This window comes from Lolium rigidum, chromosome 2 (assembly GCF_022539505.1).
Source record: "Lolium rigidum isolate FL_2022 chromosome 2, APGP_CSIRO_Lrig_0.1, whole genome shotgun sequence".
Taxonomy (NCBI): Eukaryota; Viridiplantae; Streptophyta; class Magnoliopsida; order Poales; family Poaceae; genus Lolium; species Lolium rigidum.
The window spans coordinates 5,060,766-5,079,659 of NC_061509.1; the positions used below are offsets into that span (position 1 = coordinate 5,060,766).

Consider the following 18,894-nt stretch of genomic DNA (forward strand, 5'->3'; position numbering starts at 1 on the left):
GCCCCACGGAGTCACAAATATGCAAGGGTACCGACCTAATAATATATAAGTCAAAAAAAGTGCAAAAATTCAATTTCGTTCCTAGGTGGATATGCTCCCTTCTACAAAAAAAAACATGTTTTAAAGTGTCAAAAAAATCAACGAGAATATCCAACCTCTACCCAAAAAAAAAGTTCTGCAAGTTCTGTGAAAAACTGATATTCTTTATGCTCCATGTGAAAAAAAAATTATCTTGTGAAAAGTCACAAGTCGATTTTTCATGGGCACGCACGTGTGAAGATGGACATGCGAATTTCGAAATGTATCTAAGATGCATTTCCAAAATGGGGGCATATTGAGCCAAATCACCACTCCCAGAAAAGTGCACATATTTAGTGCACATATTTAACACAACCATTTTCCATTCAGCATGCCCAGGGGTACAAACAACTTAAGTCGGTTAAATAACAGTGCCAGCGAATACAAAGACAAACAGCCGGACATATTTAATTTAACCCAATCCTAAAGTACAGACAGTTCCAAGTTCGTTACACAGTTTTATGTTTTTCTGACAGCCCATTGACGACATAACCAATTCATATCACGGGTAACAGATAAGGGATCACTCCAGACGCAGCAAATATAGCTGCAAGTTTACACCCGAAAACGAAATCATCACGAAATTTGCTTCTTGGAATCCCGCACTTACTCAAAAACCTGCACACGCACACATATGGTATGAAGCTACATTTTGAATGGAAACAAGCCTGACATGTAACTCCAGAAGAGTGACTAAAGTACCTCTCAAAATAACCATGGTCTCTAGTCCGCATTTCTGTGTACAATTCAATAAGTTCATCAACACTCTTCTGAACTAGCTGCTCAACTTCTTTAGCTTGCTGTAGCTTCAGATCAATCTGGTCAAGAATTACAGTGATCATGTCAGCAAGATAATGCAGCACTATAACAGATCACTGACTTTTAGTACTACCTCCGTTCCAAAATAAATGTCACAGATTTGTCTAGATACGAAATTATCTAGACGCATTTCAATGTGTAGATACATCCGTATATAGAAGAATCTGCGACACTTATTTTAGAATGGAGGGAATACAATATAACAACTCTTTTTAATTTGTCTGCAGACTCTCTCCTAGCCCTTTTACACTCTCTCGCAAAGCACTGAACTGGTACTCTTTGGCTAGAGTTAAGCAGAGCGCCAGAGCCCAAACCTGAAGTCTGCTGAGACTATTGACTATCTAATTTCCTTTGCTACAGAAAAAGGAAATTAAATCTGAGAGGCTATGAAGCATTTTTTACTTCTACACGCCCATGTTGCTGAAATACTCAAAATGAAAAGATCTACTCATGCGAAAATGAGAACTAAACCACTTATTTTGCAACAGTTCAAAAAGTTTTCAGATGTCTTGAAAAAAATTACTGGAGTACCATAAGTGACAAAGTAGGGTGATCGAACTAAAATAAAATTATCTGGCACACAAAAATTGAAGTGAAGTCATATTTTCTTCGTTGCTCGAACAGATCATCTTAGAATATCAACATAATGTTCCAGATTGTTTTTCGTGATTTTCTGAACTTTTACATAATTGAATCATTAAAATTATCACTGTAGGCATACATATTAAATATAGGGGGAAATACATCTGATAACCAGGTGTAGTTGGAAAAATACATGCTCGACTGAACATACTACCTAAGTGGTCTTCTATACTACCATGCCATCTAGAAAACATGACTTGTATGAAACACTATGGGGGTGTAACTACACCTGATTGTAAAAACAAAGGCTTCTTAGACATATACAAGGAATTTATTCGGTGGACATAATGAAAGCAGCAAAACCTTTTTATCAAGGTGAAAAGGCATCCGAGAACAAATCTATAGAAACTTCACGAACGAGTGCTGCTAGCTAAATAATAAGAGAAGGAACCAGGCGGAACTTAGTGGTAAGATGTGACAATCGGTATGTCTATTCTGCTTAAGTTTGTAGTAACGCATTCACAGGAGAAGAATGGGACCACCATGCACAGATATATAGGTAAACCAACTTTGTAGCAAAACCAATAGTGTTGTTACTCTCCTAACTCCTAAGCAATAAGCCTATGTGGCAACCTGGGCAGAAATGATGTAGGTGAGGCATCTCACATCAACAGATCAAATACATGTTTCATGGCCAGGATTAATCTACCGTCAGCTTTTCAGCAAAACTTAACTCAAAACTGCAGACAAAGGAGTACTTTATAGAAGAGAATACATGCGCAAAGGATTGTAAGTATTTGGACCCAGGGGCGGACCTAGGGGGGTCCATGAGTGCCATGGCACCCCCTCCAGAAATGCAAACTATTTTATACCATATAGATTACAATATCTAATGATTTAAAGCGTACTTTAGGACTATTTGTTCGATTTATAATAACCTGGTAACTGACACCGGATAATCTGTTAGTTTTTACTCAAACAACTAGGTTACTATGTCAGATAAACCAGTGACTTTCACCGAATAACCTGGTGACCATGACTGGATAACATACTGATTATTCATAAGGGCAAACTATCACATGACAATCTGGTGACCATCACCAAATAACCTGGTGATTATCATCAGTCAACTTGACAACTATCACTAGATAACCTGGTGACCATCACTAAATAGCATGCTGATTATTCACAAGGGCAACTATCATCTGATAATCTGGTTACCATCACCAAATAACCTGGTGATGATACTTAGAAAAAATGTACTATTTGTAGTGTAATATTCACAAATTTAAACCAGTGTATTGAAGTTATGTTTTTCATTTAAACTGTGTCAACCAATATCATGAAACCAGATCCGCCACTATTTGGTGAGCTGCTGCTGCTGGGGACGGCGTTGCTGCTGCGGAGGCCGGGCGCCGGCGAGGTGCGCTGCTGCTGCTGCTGCTGCTGGGGCTGGCCACTGGCGAGGGAGGTGCAGTTAATTGCGAGGAGGGTGCAGTAGCAGTCGGTGAGGGAGGCACGGTTGCGATCCACGAGGGTCATGCAATGTAATTTGCAATTTCAAAAGGGAGTACTAATTTTTGTTATGCCCAAATTTCCTTTGATCCAGGTGAATTTAGTACCAAAGCTTCCAACATAATGTCATTTTTTGTCATCGGATGCTAATGCTAAATGATTTAACTGCGCTTAGTTAGTATCCCTTTTGCAATGCAACACTGATACTCAGAGTAGTGTGAAGCTGATGAATCATACTAGGTAATGCCTATGTACTAAGAGAGGACCGAACCTTGGAACCTAAAGGATTACCCATTAAGCTATCAGGGAGGTGCGGCCCAAACCTGTAACCTCAAAATTCCGTACAGGTTCCCAGGTGCAACACCAGGGCCGATCGGGACCGGACCCCTGGCATTGTGAAGAATAGTGATAGGTAAGCTATATACAAACTGTGATGTGGGTGCACTAACCCGTGACAGTATGCATATAACTCTTTGCACCGTCATGGATATCAGCAGTTGGAAAAGGGTATTTCAAGAGAATAATCCTCAATACTTTATCGAACAACAGATACTGAACTGGAATATGAATTTCATGCCCTACTATCGTTTTTTGAGTTTTCCAATAGAAAATAAATCGAAATTTGGGGATGCTAAGCGACAGCAATACCAAGAAGACCACATTTACAACCAAGAGTGGAGCCTCACCTGGGCGGGGGAAGGAGTAGTGGCTTCGACGCCGGGCAGAGGAGGTCCGCCGAGGTGGCGGCGCGGCAAGGTCGGGAACGCGAGACCTCGGCGAACGGTGGCTCCCCACTCTCCTCCGAAGGCGGGGGCTGCCACCGAAGGGGCATGGCGGAAGGAAGCCCCCTGTGGTCCTCTCGTTGAGACCGCCGAGAGAGCGCGGCAGGTGGCCGGCGAGCGCAGCAGAGACGACATGGTAGGCCTAGGGTTCGGGGCGGCTCTAGTTTTTTTTGTTTTTCTTTCCTCTGGACTGGTAGAGACGACAGGTTTTTGTTAATCACATGGACTGGTAGATTTTGGTCTCAGACCAAACAGATTCGTCCTTTGGAAAACCGAGTACATAAAGACAAGTTTCTTAACTAAATAAGCTACATATCCCAGGGCCTGAACCTTATCACATCATATTTATACTGGGAGGTTCTCATCAGTTCCGTTCCAGAGCTTTTTTCTTCCTTGTACTCATCAAGCATCCAACAGAGAAACCACCTGCTGCAGCAGCACATATCATCCATTTCCTCTGCAGTTCCTTCTGGGCAAACTCATAACGAGCATTTGTGGAGCTACAAAGATACCATATTAGTGTTTCACCGCAATAAAAATGATAATTAGTTGTGTCTACCTTTCAACGATGCGTGCAAGGATATCATTACTCAGTGAGGAAACCTCTGTTGCTCGAACCACCCCACAAAGTGCATCCAACTATACAAAGAAAGATGTAAAAGTTTGATTAATAGTGCAAATGTACTAAAGATATGGAGTAACCAAGCATTTATGATTTATGTATCATTTGAAGCACATTATTTATAGATACCTAAGAATATGCAGAACATTAAATCAAGAAACTTATAAGTTGTGCAGAACATTAAATCAAGAAACTTAAAAGTTGTGCAGATGATAGTGCAACACCCAAATAATAAGATCGTTATGCCAGTATATGGTACCAGAAATTATTTGAGTTCTCTATCACTGGAATCAACATCTCCCTTTATCTTAAAGGTATTTTGTGCAAGAGAACAAAATGGTCCTATGAATGTTAAGGGTGCGTTTGGTTCTAGGCCCAGTTCACCTTACCAATTTTGGCCTTGCCAATTTTTTGGCGCTGGATTTGACCGCCATCATTTCGCCCACGATTTGGCGGAAAAGTGCACTGGCACCCACAGAGCGGAGCAGGCTAGCCAATTTTTTGGAGCCAAACCAAGCACCAGCCCAGGGTCACGGGCGTGCCAACTACTTGGTCAGGCTAGCTCCGGCTGCAAATCAAACGTACCCTAAGTGATCATGATATACTGCAATGGAACCACCGCGGTTGTAAGCCATCACCAAGATTCTACTCCCTCCAGTTCACAAATAAATGACATGTCTGGACACTGACACTATCTTCAAGTTCAATTTTGACCACTAATTTGTACTACAATATATGTATGAAAACCATGAAAATCATAATATTTCGAAAATATAATAAGAGGCATGTCTATAAATATGATTTTTCAACTCCAATATAAATAGTTAAAACAAAATTTTCTGTCACTGATTTATGGGTTTGACTGAGTGCATTATCCAAAATGATTTTTTTAAACGAGCAATACTTGCCATTTTCATTAATAGAGAAGAATAGGTGGCCGGTTAAACCAGGAAACCGGCCAAACACCGGTACAAACACCCTCGCCGACCGTCATGGAACACTACCGTCGCGAGGGCACACACAGCCACCATGGCAACCCACCGAGGATGCACAACACCACCGAAGCAAAGATCGTCGTCGAGGTTGCTCACCGGCATCACTCTGCAGCGACTCCGACTTCCCCGAAGAAGCAACCACCAAAGAAGACCTCGCTGAAGCGGCACCGCGAGGCTCAAGCCGGCCTATTCATGGGTCGAGGCTCAAAACTTGCTTGTAACATGTGTGCTCTCCAGCCCTGGCAGTTGCATTTGCTATTCATGGGTGGAAATGACACCACTAGGGAATAAACACTGTCTCAGGTTAGCTTACATCCTACTCTTCAGAAGTGCGATCTTTCGGAGCAGGTGCACCTGGACCGTACAACGTCGAAATGGTTCCTGGTGATGTGGGTTATCCATTACGTTCGTGAGCAGGCTGACAGCTAAAGCAAGCTGGCTAATCACGCTCGTGAGGATTCCTGCCTACGCCGTTCAGAAGAGAAGAGATTTTGATTCCCTGCTCCTCTGTAATACTGCACAGTACACCCGACCTGTAATTGACCACACCTTTGGCCTGACGCTAGTGTCGCTATATTAATGCGGTAAGATAGCCCATGAAGGCATACCACAATTCTTGAGTCGTTTCTTTTTTACACAGAAAGAAAAATTATCGGCAGTGAATGCACCAACTCTGGGATGTAAGTATAAGGTCTACTTTTGTCACATGATCAATGTACTTCCTCCATTTCATAAAGGAGGTCTCAACTTTGTCTAAATTTGGATGTAGCTACATGCTAAATTGCATCTAGATATATCTAAATTCAGATAAAACTAAGACATCTTTTATGGAGCGAAGGGAGTAGATAAAAAACAACAATTGTTTTTTGTAGCCAAAAGTTTGAACAACTTTACAGACAAATGTAGCAACATATATGATTTCCAACAAAAATATTATTAATCAACATAAAATTTCAAAGCAGATGTAGGGATACTAATTTAGTGTCATAAATATCGCTAAGTTTTCCTATATAGTGATCAAAACTTATGAAATTTAACATAAAGCAAACCCTAGAAGTACATTTGGACAGAGGGCATACATAATACGTGGAGTGCTAGTTCATGTGCTTGGAACATGTCACAAGACTGTACGTGGAACACAACACTTGAGATAGCGTCGTGATGTTCCCCTTACACCCTGAAGGTAATACTAATGAGATGCATTTTTGTTCTTTATGAAATACTCCCTCAGTTCCTTGATATAAGTTGTATAGTTTTTTGACAAAAAATCCTAAATATACGCCGTATTAGAATTAAGTCAAATTTTCCCCTAGCAGGCCGCATGGGATTCCTAAAATTGAGGCACAGTTAGCTTTCGCATGCATTTTTTTAAAAATTGCCCGCATGCAAATCCCTCTAGTTTAGGAGTAGGTGTGATAAATTGTTTTGGCTGGCTAGTTAGTTTACCTTATTAGTCATTTTTGTTTGTCTCTCACGTAGCCTGATCCGTGGGATTTGTTGGGATACGATCAGGGGAATATCAGATTGGGATGGAGAGGATCCGGACTTTCCTAAACTTCCTCTACTACCAATCAGGTCCAAAACAAACGAAAATAGCAATCTCCAATGTAATTAATTCTCGTGTAGAAAAACTATACGGTCTATATTAAGAAACGGAGGGAGTAATGAGTACTCCAGTATGGTGCTGATCATGGCTTGATAGTTGCGCCAGAGCTTTGTAAATGGCATGGCTGGGGTACTATGTGCTTTTCTCGAGTGTCGTGAGCAGCTCTGATAGATGTGATGTCTGAGCGGTGGCAGACGTGCCCGTTAGTACAAGACAAGCAAAAGGTAAGGGCAACCCCTATGCAACAGGCATCTACAGCTAGATGTGAGCCTGTGAACTGTCTGGGCGTGTCTGGTAAGAAATCGTATCCCTAGAAACTCTGAACGTCCGGGATACACGTGCGTGAAGAGCAGGTGCTCAATCACGCTTTTCTCTACTCTTATAGCTGGCTTAAAAAAAAAAGCAATCATAGTTAGATTTCCACCGCCCGCTGAGCAAGAATGGCTTGGAAAACATTGGTGACACATTACTGCATCTAGAGTAGAATTATATCACAAGAGTTTGCTTACAATTCATTTTGCTGTTGTCTGATTAAACCCCAAAAAAATCTCATGAAGAGTGATAAAACGTGATAATCGGCTTTCTCTTGTGCTTAAGAAAGTATAAACCAACTTTGAAGCCAAATCAAGAATGCCGTTACTCTCCTAAGCAACAAGTCTCAGTGGCAACCGGTACATAAATGACGATTGATGATCTAGGCAGTGCATTCCCCATCCACTATATGTTTCATGAATCATGAGAAGGTTTAAGCTACAGTCAGCTTTTCAGAAAAGAAAAGAAAAAAAAAACTTGATACTGCAGATAAGGGAGTACTTTACAGAAGAGAATAGATAGGCTGTAATGGGAAAATGGGAGTCCAACGTAACATCAGCCTTTGCTGTAATGTGGTGATATCCGATAAACTGGAATGTGGCGCACTAACCGTGACAGTATGTGTATACCGGTAATTGGGAAGGAGATTCTCTAATATTGTTAATTACGTAAAATCGATCAAGTTATGCGAGGCGACGTGTTGCTTTACCTGATTGAAACTAGAGTTAGGGGGCTTGCCGCCGGCAGGAGGAGATCCGGAGAGGTGGCGGCGCAGCACGGTGGAGATCGCCAGGTCGCGGGGGACAGTGGCTCCTCCAAACACGGGAGGTGACGCTGAGGGAGCACGGTGGAAGGAAGCTCCCGATGAGGTGGCCGAGAGAGCACGGCGGGTAGCCGGCGAGCGCAGCAGAGACGCCATGGTAGGGCTAGGGTTGGCGACGGCGCTCCCCTGGGAATTTCGACAAGGTTGAGAAACCTGGGCTTGCGGGAAGGGCCTATGTAACGCCTATCGTGGGCTGCCCAAATGACTGCGGGCCGTTCATAGATGCGCACCGCGCAGGTGGGCCGACCGAGTCCCTAATAAATAATAAATAAATAAATAAACAAGGGACAGAGATTTGGTGCACATGGGCACCAGTGATCCCTATTTAAAAAAGTAATTAAAAATCATATTTCTAAGTTTTAGAAAAATCTGAAAATAAATTATGATGTAGCCAGTATTGTATTCCACAAACGTGTAAATTTTCAGCTGGAAATAATTTGTATTTTAGGCTACACAAAAATAACAAATTTGTAGATCTGAGTATAGTGATTCAGGTCTTCAAAAAAAATCAGACTTTGTCATTTTTGTGTAGGTTGGAAAACAAAATATTTGTATTTGAGATTTTGTACGTTAGTAGGATACATCATCAGCTCCTTTTAGAATTTTGCTACATAATTTTTTTAAACACATAAATCTATTTTTCGAATTTTTTAATACGGCGAGAGCACTGGTGCCCAAGATCCAAAATGACTTTTCGATAAATAAGGGTCTGTTTGGTTTAGCTGTAGATTCTGAAAAATCTGCTGTGAGCTGTGAGCTGTGAAAAAGCTGCTGTGAGCAGAAAACTGTGTGGAAGCTGAAAGTTGTTTGGTTGGAACAACTGTGAAACTGTACTTTTCGATAAATAAGGGTCTGTTTTGGTATGAATCTCCAACCGGGCGACCCATCCCGCGCCCGCGCGTCCGGATGGGTCCAGCCGGACAAAAACCCGGCCCAGCGCGCAGACCCATCCCTAAAACGGATGCCCGCGGCGTTAGGATTGACGCAAACCCGGCACAAATCTTGGCCGGGTTTGCGTGGCCGCGGACGCGAAAGGTTGGTCGCTCGCGTCCGCCCCTTGTCCGCCCCTGGCCCGCGTGTCATAGACATGAACAATATTTTTCATTAAAAAGAACTCATTACATTTTTTTTGTAGCTACTACTTCTATCCTAAATACGTACGGGGCTGGCGGGCTCGCCGGCGACTCCTCGCCGGCTCGCCGTTGGGGCCGTGGATTTCACTCGACGCGGGCGGCATGTACGCGTGAGGATTCCACTCCAGCTTACGGGCTGGGTGGCGCGGCGGCGGCGGCGCGGGCGGCGGCAACGGCGGCTTGGGCGGAGGCCACCATCCTCCTCCTTTCCGTCCGCGCACCTCGGGCGCGCTCGCGCTCCGCCTCCTGCGGCGGAATCATCCGCTTCCCGCATAGCTCCACCTCTCCGCGAGCCGGCGCATTCCACGGCGGTGCGCGCCTCCGGGCGGACGCGGCCGGCGGCCCGGGCCTCGTGGTTCTCCTCGCCGCCGGCGCATGCGCTCTTGCCGGCCGCGCTCCGCCGACTCGACGCATCCTCCCGGGCGCGCCGCTCGGGGACGGCACTCCGGATGAGGTGACGGGCTGCTCGCATAGCGAGCGGCTCGTTCTTCCGGCCGAGGAGGTCGCCTAGCGGCGGCGGCCGGCCCGCCAGATGCCCTCGTGCTCCTTCGTCACGCGCGTGAGGTCGGCGAGTCGCTCCTCGATGGCGGCGTTGATGTTCGCCAACGCGAGGTCCTCCTCGTTGACGGGCTCCTCCGCGGCGGCCGCCCCCTCCTCCGCGGACGCGTACCAGCCGTCCGCGGTCTCGTGCCAGCCCTCCGCGGTCGCCTCCACCATCTCCGCGTCACCGGCCTTCTTTGCCGCCGCCTCGGCAGCGACGCGGAGCGCCTCGTCGTCGGCGACCCACCGCGAGTCCGCGCGCTCCTCCTCCTCCGTCCGCGGGAACCTGGCCCGGGCGGCGAGGAGAGCTTGGCCCATGTGGCTGCGGCGGTGCGCGCGCATGGCGGCGGAGAAAGGTGGAGGGGAGAGGATGGTGTTGTGGTCTGTGTGAGACCGCCGCAGTCTTTTATAGCCGGCGGCCTGGCGGGAAACTTGGGCGCTCGCGCGCGCCAACGGCGTTTTGGTGCGCGCGGGAACCTTGGTGCGCGCGGGAACTTTCCCGCGCGTTCCACCGCCCACCATGGCTGTCCCATCGAGGCCTGCCATGGCGCAGCGCCGCGCAAGGAAGACGAACCACGTGGCGTCTCTTTGGGTCGGCGCGTTGGGCGTCGCGTGCGACCCAAACGGACACGCGGACGCGGGCCGCTGTCTGCGTGTCCGCGCGGCGACCCAAACGGCGCAAAACGGACGGCCCAGCGCGTCCGTTTGGGTCGCGCGCGGTTGGAGATGCCCTAAGTCCCTTTAGCTGCGCACTGCCAATCCGGCATTAATCCCAGTCGGAGACCGCGACGAAACTAGAATACTCCATCCGGTAGAAACCCTACCTAGCAAAGCGAGCGAGCGAGCCAGCGATCAAGCTAGACGATGACGGCGCTGCGACGTGTGGCTGCTGCGGCAAGACGGATGCCCCCGCCCTCCTCCGCCGCCAACCCCGTGCCCATCTATCAGCAGGTATGGCTTCTCTATCCTGTCCTCCCGCAGCCCCTCTTTCTGGACTGATGATCCGATCTACGGTTTGTGATATTATTACTTCAGATGCTGAAGAAGATCGAGGTGATGAAGGCGGCCCCTGCCCCGGCAGAGGATATCTCCAAGACTATTGAACAGATGGAGACCAACACCAGGAGGCGTCTGCAGACCTTGAAGTTCAATGAGAGGTACTAATTGCTTCTACTCGACAAAAATTAAGGATCCCTAATACCTGCAACTGCCTAGATCTGGTTGTGATCTTCAACTCCTGGCTTTAATTGAAGCTGATAATACTGACCAATGGGAACTACAAAATAGTACCTCTAGATTACTGGGAGTCATAACAACATTCCTGCTATCAAGCGCCACATTAGGACGTGTATATGTCAGGAGGAATTACAATATATATGTCATGACAGTATGACACCTACCTGAGGAGCACAACAAAGCTCAAGTTACTTTTCTAAATATTCTTGAAAAGGGTTATTTAAAGTGTTTACTCTGCTTCCATCCTTCTGTTTTAGCAGCATAAAATAGTCCTTACTACTCCCTCCGTCCTGAAAAGGATGTCTCAGATCGGATGGTTTTAGGACCGAGGGAGTAGAAATGTAGAATACTTAGGGCCACTTCTTTTGGGCTTCTAGTCCACCTTCTAGGTCCCAGGAAGCTGAAGCCCAAAAGAAGTCTCCGGCTGTCGGCTCGCTTAATTTCACCGCTAAGCCGCTCGCTAGTGCAATTGGAGAAACTGCCTCGCACCAGTTTCCCGAGCTTCTGGTTTAGAAACCAAAACGTTAGACTGATCTGCCCCTGGTTTTCATCTCTATTTACAGCAGATTGCCACCGCTAGATGTGTTTTTGGTTCCAAGTTAAAAAAAAATAACGATTCGACCAAAAACATGCATCCCCTCGCTCGACTCCCGCGTCCATGGTGAGCTAGGGTTCCTCGCTGCCACTGCCGAACCTCCGCTCCTCCCCCACGCCCCTGCCCCCGCCGCCGGTCCTCCGGAATTCCAGCGCTGCTCCTCTGCCAATGCCCCGCAGGCGCCGCTCCCCTTTCGCTCCGCAGCAACCACTGCGGCTCTGCCTCTCCACCTCGTAGCATGGACCTTTGATGTCGACCAAGATCTCCGCTCCACCGCGGAACTTCACCCTGATCTTGTCCTCAGCGACCGGTCACATGCCGGTGGCTCCGTTCTCAGTTGTCAATATGGATGCATTGTTATCTCGGCATGACCTAGGGGTACTACAGACATTGCATACCTCAACATGACAAAGAGGCCCAAGTTTCAGAAGCTCAAAAGAAGGGGAAGAAGAATTTCTAGGAGCTTCTCCTCACTGGAGTTTCTCCCCACCGAAGTGCATAAGCTGGCTTCTCCATAAGCACAAGCCCAAAAGAATTGGCCCTTAGAAAGCTGTCCTTAGGGGTACACATACGGTTACACGTCACAGAGAGAATAGCTAGTAAGAGTTTGTGAACCATGATAATATTAACCAGTTGATCTTTTAAAAAAATGATGTTTTGATTTTCAGATTTGATATATTGATGCATGGAAAATTTTGATCTTGTTTAATTTATACATGTATATAAGCAAAATGAGTCAAAGAATATTGTAGCATTTGTGGATCTTGAATGTGTTTATCTGTTCTCGCTTATGACTAAGTGGATTTGTTTGTATAGACATGTTTCTAACTGTTGAACACCTTGTTGGAATCATCTAAAAAGAACATGTATTTTGCTATGTATACTTTAATATTTCTTATGTAGGCGTAGTTCTATATTTGCAGACTGGTAGTAGCTGATTTTATCACCTGATCTGTTCAACTCACTATTTTGCTGATATGGACCAGCCATTGAATGTGCCTATTTCTGATTTGATATATGAACTACCATATTTAATTCATCAAATATCATCATCTACTGCTTCAAAATCATATCTCACTTGAAACTCTTGGTAACCAAGGGCCAGGAATCCACCCCCCTCACCCACCCCCCTTTAAGCAGTTTATGTTCATTGTCTAATGTCATCGGAATCATTTGCATCATAGTACCTGTCCGCAGTATGTGCTAAGTTTTCCTTTGCTGTTGTTTTTGCTTGTGGTTTTCATTTTCTGTAAGATGAAAAAATATGTTGCTATGCAGGGAAATAGTGCGAGGGTTGGAGCGAGATAAACCGAGCCGGCGGCGCAGTTACCACCTAGCTATGTGTTTCTTTGGTGCTGCAATGTTTGCGGCGCCAAAAGTTGCAAAAGCAATCACCTAAATGTCTAAATCCATTATCTGGGTCATGAGTGGTTGGACTTCCATAAAATAACTGTTTCACTGTCCTTTTATTTACCCCAAGGAATGATTTAGTCTGTTGCCATGCTATGCTTGATCCTATAGGAAAAAAAATGTGGAGTGGCCTGGAAGAATGAATAAATTAAAGCGGTGGTATGATTATATTTCTCTTACACTAATGCTGCGCAGGTAAATTGCCATTGTGGTAGGTGATTAGTTGACCCATTATCAAATGACAATTTACCACTTTGTCTATCTCCGGTAGACATGCGCACAAAGAGGAACATGTATTGCACAAAGAGGAATATTACCTCCCAACATAAAATAAGTCTTCCACTTTTGTCTACGGATGTATATAAACGAACTTTTTGTTATAGATACATTTGTGTTTAGAAAAAATTGGGACACTTACTTGAGGACAGAGCAATGTAGATTCATACCACTTCATAAATAAAGCCAAATGGTTGAATCAATGCTAAGTGATTTTTTGTCATAGATATATTTACGTCTAGAAAAAATTGGGACACTTTATTTTAGGACGGAGAGATTAGCTTTGTCCACACAGCAATGTATATCTTCATCACACCACTTCATAAATAATTGAATCAATGCAAAGTGATTTTTTAGTTCTAGATATATCTGCGTCTAGAAAAAATTGAGACATTTTATTTTAGGACGTAGGAATTAGGTTGAATCGATACAAAAAGGTGACGATGAATTCCTCTTACAAGCAAATCCAAGATAAACAAGAAAAACTAAGAAGCAACGAGCTTGCCATTGAAGACACCATGACTCCATGAGACTTAGGAGACCCTAGCTTCACGACAACATCCACAAGGAGATAGCGACGCAAGGGTGCCGCCGTTGCCAAGACCACGTGTGTCTTAGGTTTTCAATGGAGCCCTAAAATGGAGAGGGTAGCCATAACGACGTCCTCAAGAGGGATACAACACTCACAAGCATCGCCGTTAGACTACACTACCACGTGATCTGGGCACTAACCACATTGAAGCGCCCCAAACAACAGGAGCTCCAGGCGGTCACTCCTTTCCACCCTCATGGCCCCAAGAGACGACCAGCACCATCGCCACGCCGCCTACCATCCGCGAACTCACGCCCGTGTAGCGAGGTCCATAGCGTGACATGTGAGTCGGAGGAGGTAGAAAGGTTGGAACCAGAGGGCGGTGGCAGCACAACCACCTGGAGGACGTCCTCCACCGCTGTCGGCGAGTGCCGGCCGAACGCGGTGGACACACCAAGCCCGGCCGGGTATATCTTCTTGTAGCAGTCGACAGATTCACCAAGTGGATTGAAGCGATACCAGTAACTTCGGCAGATGCAACATCAGCAATAAACTTCATCAAAGGGATAGTTTTTCGGTTCGGCATCCTTAACAGCATAGTCACGGATAACGGCAGCAACTTCACCTCCCGAGAATTTAAGGAGTATTGTGAAGGTGTAGGCATTAAGCTGCAGTTTACGTCTGTCGCACATCCGAAAACTAATGGCCAAGTTGAAAAAGCAAACGGCCCCATATGCAACGGCATCAAGAAACGCCTGTTGGCACCACTCGAGAAAGCAAGACACGCTTGGGTCGATGAGTTACCCTCCTGTTATGGAGCTTACGGACAACACCAAATGCAGCGACTTAAGAAACTCCGTTTTTCCTAGTCCATGGTGGTGAAGCAGTGCTTCCGATAGAAATAGAACATAACTCTCCCAGAGTCGTAGAATATGACGAAGAGGCTTCGCAGAAGGCGCTTGAAGATGATGTCGACGCAATTGATGAAGCAAGAGATGTGGTGCTATCAAGAGTAAGTGCATATCAGCAGAACCTTAAAAACTATCACAGTCGATGTTTGCGGCCCAGATCCTTTGAAGTCGGCGATCTAGTTCTTCGGCTCAAGCAAGACGGGCATGAGAAGCTGGAATCACCATGGTTGGGGTCATACATCGTTACCGAAGTTATTCCAGGAGGACAAGAATACATGCAAAGATGAAGGGAATCCGTGGAACGTTGCACAGTTGTGACGTTTTTGCGCCTGGAAGGAAGCCAATATAGTAGCAACTATGTAAACATACATTGTACCTGAACAACTCGCAAGTTTTCATACGCACTCTTTTCCTTTCAGGGCACCGAGTGGGGCTGAAAGGTTTTTAATGAGGCGGGCTTGTGACGCTGCAATATAGCATGGTTGAAATAAAAAAATAGTGATGACAAATGTTCTTCTCTTATTTACAAGCAACGCTCGGGGGCTCGAACCCGCAAATTTACAACATAGTCGATTTGGACACACTTGGCAATATACCCGCTTTGGTTTCACAAAAACCTCGCGAAAAAATAGTATTCTTATGTTACCCCAGACACTCGGGGGCTAAGATGAAAATTACAATACAACCAGAAGAATCTGCTTTGACTCCTTAGATGTCTCGCAACATTTTACAACAAGACATGATAATATAGCACACAAAAAAATTGTCCTCACAAGGACCCGACATTTAAAACAAGATATATGACAAGTACATATACACAACATTGCGTCTTGGCTCAAACCTCACGCGCTGAGCAATATAAATAATTCCTATATCAACCTATCTATATTTTTTCTTGAAGCACGCATCTGTTGCGTCGAATCATCGTATCGGTATTCTTTGAAGAAAGAGGTGTCCACCTTGAGGAGTTCATCAATCATCTTCTCGGCGACAGGTGACACGGCCGCATTGTGCCGATCAATATTCACCTTCATCTTCGACATCTTGAGAAGAAAACCATTGACAACCTTATCAAGATCCAACTTCGAGTGGCAAATCTTCAGCCAGATCAAAGCAAACTTGGGACCATCCACCATCTGAGACTTCATGAAGTCGTGGATATTGCGCACATATTTAAACTTGTCCAAAAGTTGAGTAAGATTCTCGGTTTGAGGTTTGCGAGGAAACATGGTATTATATACCACGGCCAAGGTACTGTTGCAGAAATCAAGAAATTCTTGAGTCTGGGTGGCACGATCCTGAAACTGGACAATACGGCGACAACGAGTCTCGTCCGCCCAAAAATCAATATCATTGGCTCTCGCAAGACGAAGAAGGCTATCAACCCGCAAATTTACCCTATGTTCCTCAGCAGCAGTATCCAGAAATGCACCTGTGAGAGATAAAGAAAAAATCAATATAGCACATTTATAAACACAGAAGAACAATGCGAAAGAGATAAGATAGAAATAACGTACCAGCCATATATTTGCTTGCATCAGTCATGAGGTCGAGCATATAATTTTCGCCTTGAGCAGATCGAGCGGTGTTGGAAGGCGCAACTTCTTTCAGTTCAAGAGATTCTTGCGCCCGACGAAGAGCAATTTGTTCCCGATCCGAGGATTTCCGCTATTGCTCCAAAGCCGTCATGGTTTGCTTCTTCATCGACTCAAGCTGCTGTCGCAAATCGGCTACCTCCTTTTTGATCGAGTCAGGTTACGATGAAATATCCAAGGAAGCACTTTCAGGTATTTTTGTAGAGTGCGAGGCGATAGGGGATGTGTCGGATTATCCGACTCCGGTATAATTGCCAAAAATCAACTGGAAAGCAAAAAATTATCGAAATCAATCATTCGGCAAGGCAAATTTTCCATTCATGGCCATACTACATTACATAAAGGAGTTTTTCCTAATTACGGCTCATAAGGCACTTACACAAATGGTCGGGATACTGCAGTAGATTGTATTTCAGATGTAAAAGAATGGACCGGGGTCCACAGTTCACTAGTGGTGTCTCTCCCATAAGATAAATAGCATGTTGGGTGAACAAATTACAGTTGGGCAATTGACAAATAGAGATGCATACATGTCATGACAATTACTATGAGATTTAATCATGGCATTACGACAAAGTACATAGACCGCTATCCAGCATGCATCTATGCCTAAAAAGTCCACCTTCAGTTTAGCATCCGCACCCCTTCCAGTATTAAGTTGCAAACAACAGACAATTGCATTAAGTATGGTGCGTAATGTAATCAACATAAATATCCTTAGACAAAACATTGATGTTTTATCCCTAGTGGCAACTGACACATCCACAACCTTAGAACTTTCCATCATCTGTCCCAGATTCAATGGAGGCATGAACCCACTATCGAGCATAAATACTCCCTCTTGGAGTCACAAGTATCAACTTGGCCAGAGCCTCTACTAGCAACGGAGAGCATGCAAGAACATAAACAACATATATATGATAGATTGACAATCAACTTGACATAGTATTCAATATTCATCGGATCCCAACAAACACAACATGTAGCATTACAAATAAACGATCTTGATCATGATAGGCAGCTCACAAGATCTAACATGATAGCACAATGAGGAGAAGACAACCATCTAGCTACTCGCTATGGACCCATAGTCCAAGGATGAACTACTCACGCATCGGTCCGGAGGCGGGCATGGTGATGTAGAGCCCTCCGGTGATGATTCCCCTCTCCGGCGGGTGCCGGAGGCGATCTCCGAATCCCCCGAGATGGGATTGGCGGCGGCGGCGTCTGCGGAAGTATTTCCGTATCGTGGCTCTCGGTAATAGGGTTTTCGCGACGGAGAGTTTAAGTAGGCGGAAGGGCAGGGTCGGTGGAGGCACGAGGGCCCCACACCATAGGGCGGCGCGGGCCCCACCCTGGCCGCGCGGCCCTGTGGTGTCGGCGCCTCGTCGCCCCACCTCGTATCCTCTTCGGTCTTCTGGAAGCTCCGTGGAAAAATAAGACCCTGGGCGTTGATACGTCTCCAACGTATCTATAATTTCCGATGTTCCATGCTTGTTTTATAACAATACCAACATGTTTTGTTCACACTTTATATCATTTTTATGCGTTTTCCGGAACTAACCTATTGACGAGATGCCGAAAGGACGATTCTTGTTTTCTGCTGTTTTTGGTTTCGAAATCCTAGTAAGGAAATATTTTCGGAATCGGACGAAATCAACGCCGAAAGTCTTAGAAATACGCGAAGCTTCCGGAGCACCGAAGAAAGGACGAGAGGGGTGCCGGGGGGCCCCACACCGTGGGCGGCGCGGCCCAAGGGGGCGCGCCCCTATGGTCGCAGGCAGCCCGAGGCCCCTCCGACTCCGACTCTTCGCCTATTTAAGTCGTCGTGACCTAAAACCTCGACACCAATTGACGAAACCCACGAAACCTGCCGGAGCCGCCGCCATCACGAAGCCAAGATGCGGGGGACGGGATCTGCTGTTCCGGCACCCTGCCGGAGCGGGGAAGTGCCCCGGAAGGCTTCTCCATCGACACCGCTGCCATCTTCACCGCCATCTCCATCACCGCTGCTTGCTCCCATGAGGAGGAGTAGTTCTCCATCGAGGCTCGGGGTACTGTACGGTAGCTATGTGGTTCATCTCTCTCCTATGTAGTTCAATACAATAATCTCATGAGCTGCCTTACATGATTGAGATTCATATGATGATGCTTGTAATCTAGATGTCATTATGCTAGTCAAGTGAGTTTTACTTATGTGATCTCAGGAGACTCCTCGTCCCACGTGTGTAAAGGTGACGGTGTGTGCACCGTGTGGGTCTCTTAGGCTAGATTTCACGGAATACTTACTCATTGAATGGCATAGTGAGGTGCTTATTTATATCTCTTTAAGATTGCGGCATGTTGTATCACAATTTATCCATGTGCTACTCTAGTGATTTGTTATTAAAGTAGTTTATTCCTCCTGCATGTGTGCAAAGGTGACGATGCGTGCACCGTGTTAGTACTTGGTTTATGCTATGATCATGATCTCTTGTAGATTATGGAGTTAACTATTGCTATGATAATATTGATGTGATCTATTCCTCCTAC

General features: G+C 45.6%; 3 protein-coding genes across 3 annotated transcripts; 1 reads left to right on the top strand and 2 right to left on the bottom strand.

The window, feature by feature from the left end:
* Nucleotides 1–383: 383 nt before the first annotated feature.
* Nucleotides 384–3,911, bottom strand: LOC124689142. Its single transcript, XM_047222724.1, has 3 exons — nucleotides 3,681–3,911; nucleotides 781–896; nucleotides 384–696 (listed from the first exon to the last, which is right to left on the bottom strand). The coding sequence occupies exons 1-3, from the start codon at nucleotides 3,909–3,911 to the stop codon at nucleotides 576–578; spliced, it is 468 nt and encodes a 155-aa protein (XP_047078680.1). The 3' UTR covers nucleotides 384–575.
* LOC124685872 lies at nucleotides 3,849–8,268 on the bottom strand. Its single transcript, XM_047219897.1, has 3 exons — nucleotides 8,021–8,268; nucleotides 4,336–4,415; nucleotides 3,849–4,276 (listed from the first exon to the last, which is right to left on the bottom strand). The coding sequence occupies exons 1-3, from the start codon at nucleotides 8,228–8,230 to the stop codon at nucleotides 4,141–4,143; spliced, it is 426 nt and encodes a 141-aa protein (XP_047075853.1). The 5' UTR covers nucleotides 8,231–8,268; the 3' UTR covers nucleotides 3,849–4,140.
* A 2,359-nt stretch (nucleotides 8,269–10,627) lies between these two features.
* Nucleotides 10,628–13,216, top strand: LOC124685873. The gene is made up of 3 exons (XM_047219898.1): nucleotides 10,628–10,758; nucleotides 10,843–10,964; nucleotides 12,917–13,216. The coding sequence occupies exons 1-3, from the start codon at nucleotides 10,672–10,674 to the stop codon at nucleotides 13,035–13,037; spliced, it is 330 nt and encodes a 109-aa protein (XP_047075854.1). The 5' UTR covers nucleotides 10,628–10,671; the 3' UTR covers nucleotides 13,038–13,216.
* Nucleotides 13,217–18,894: the final 5,678 nt, after the last annotated feature.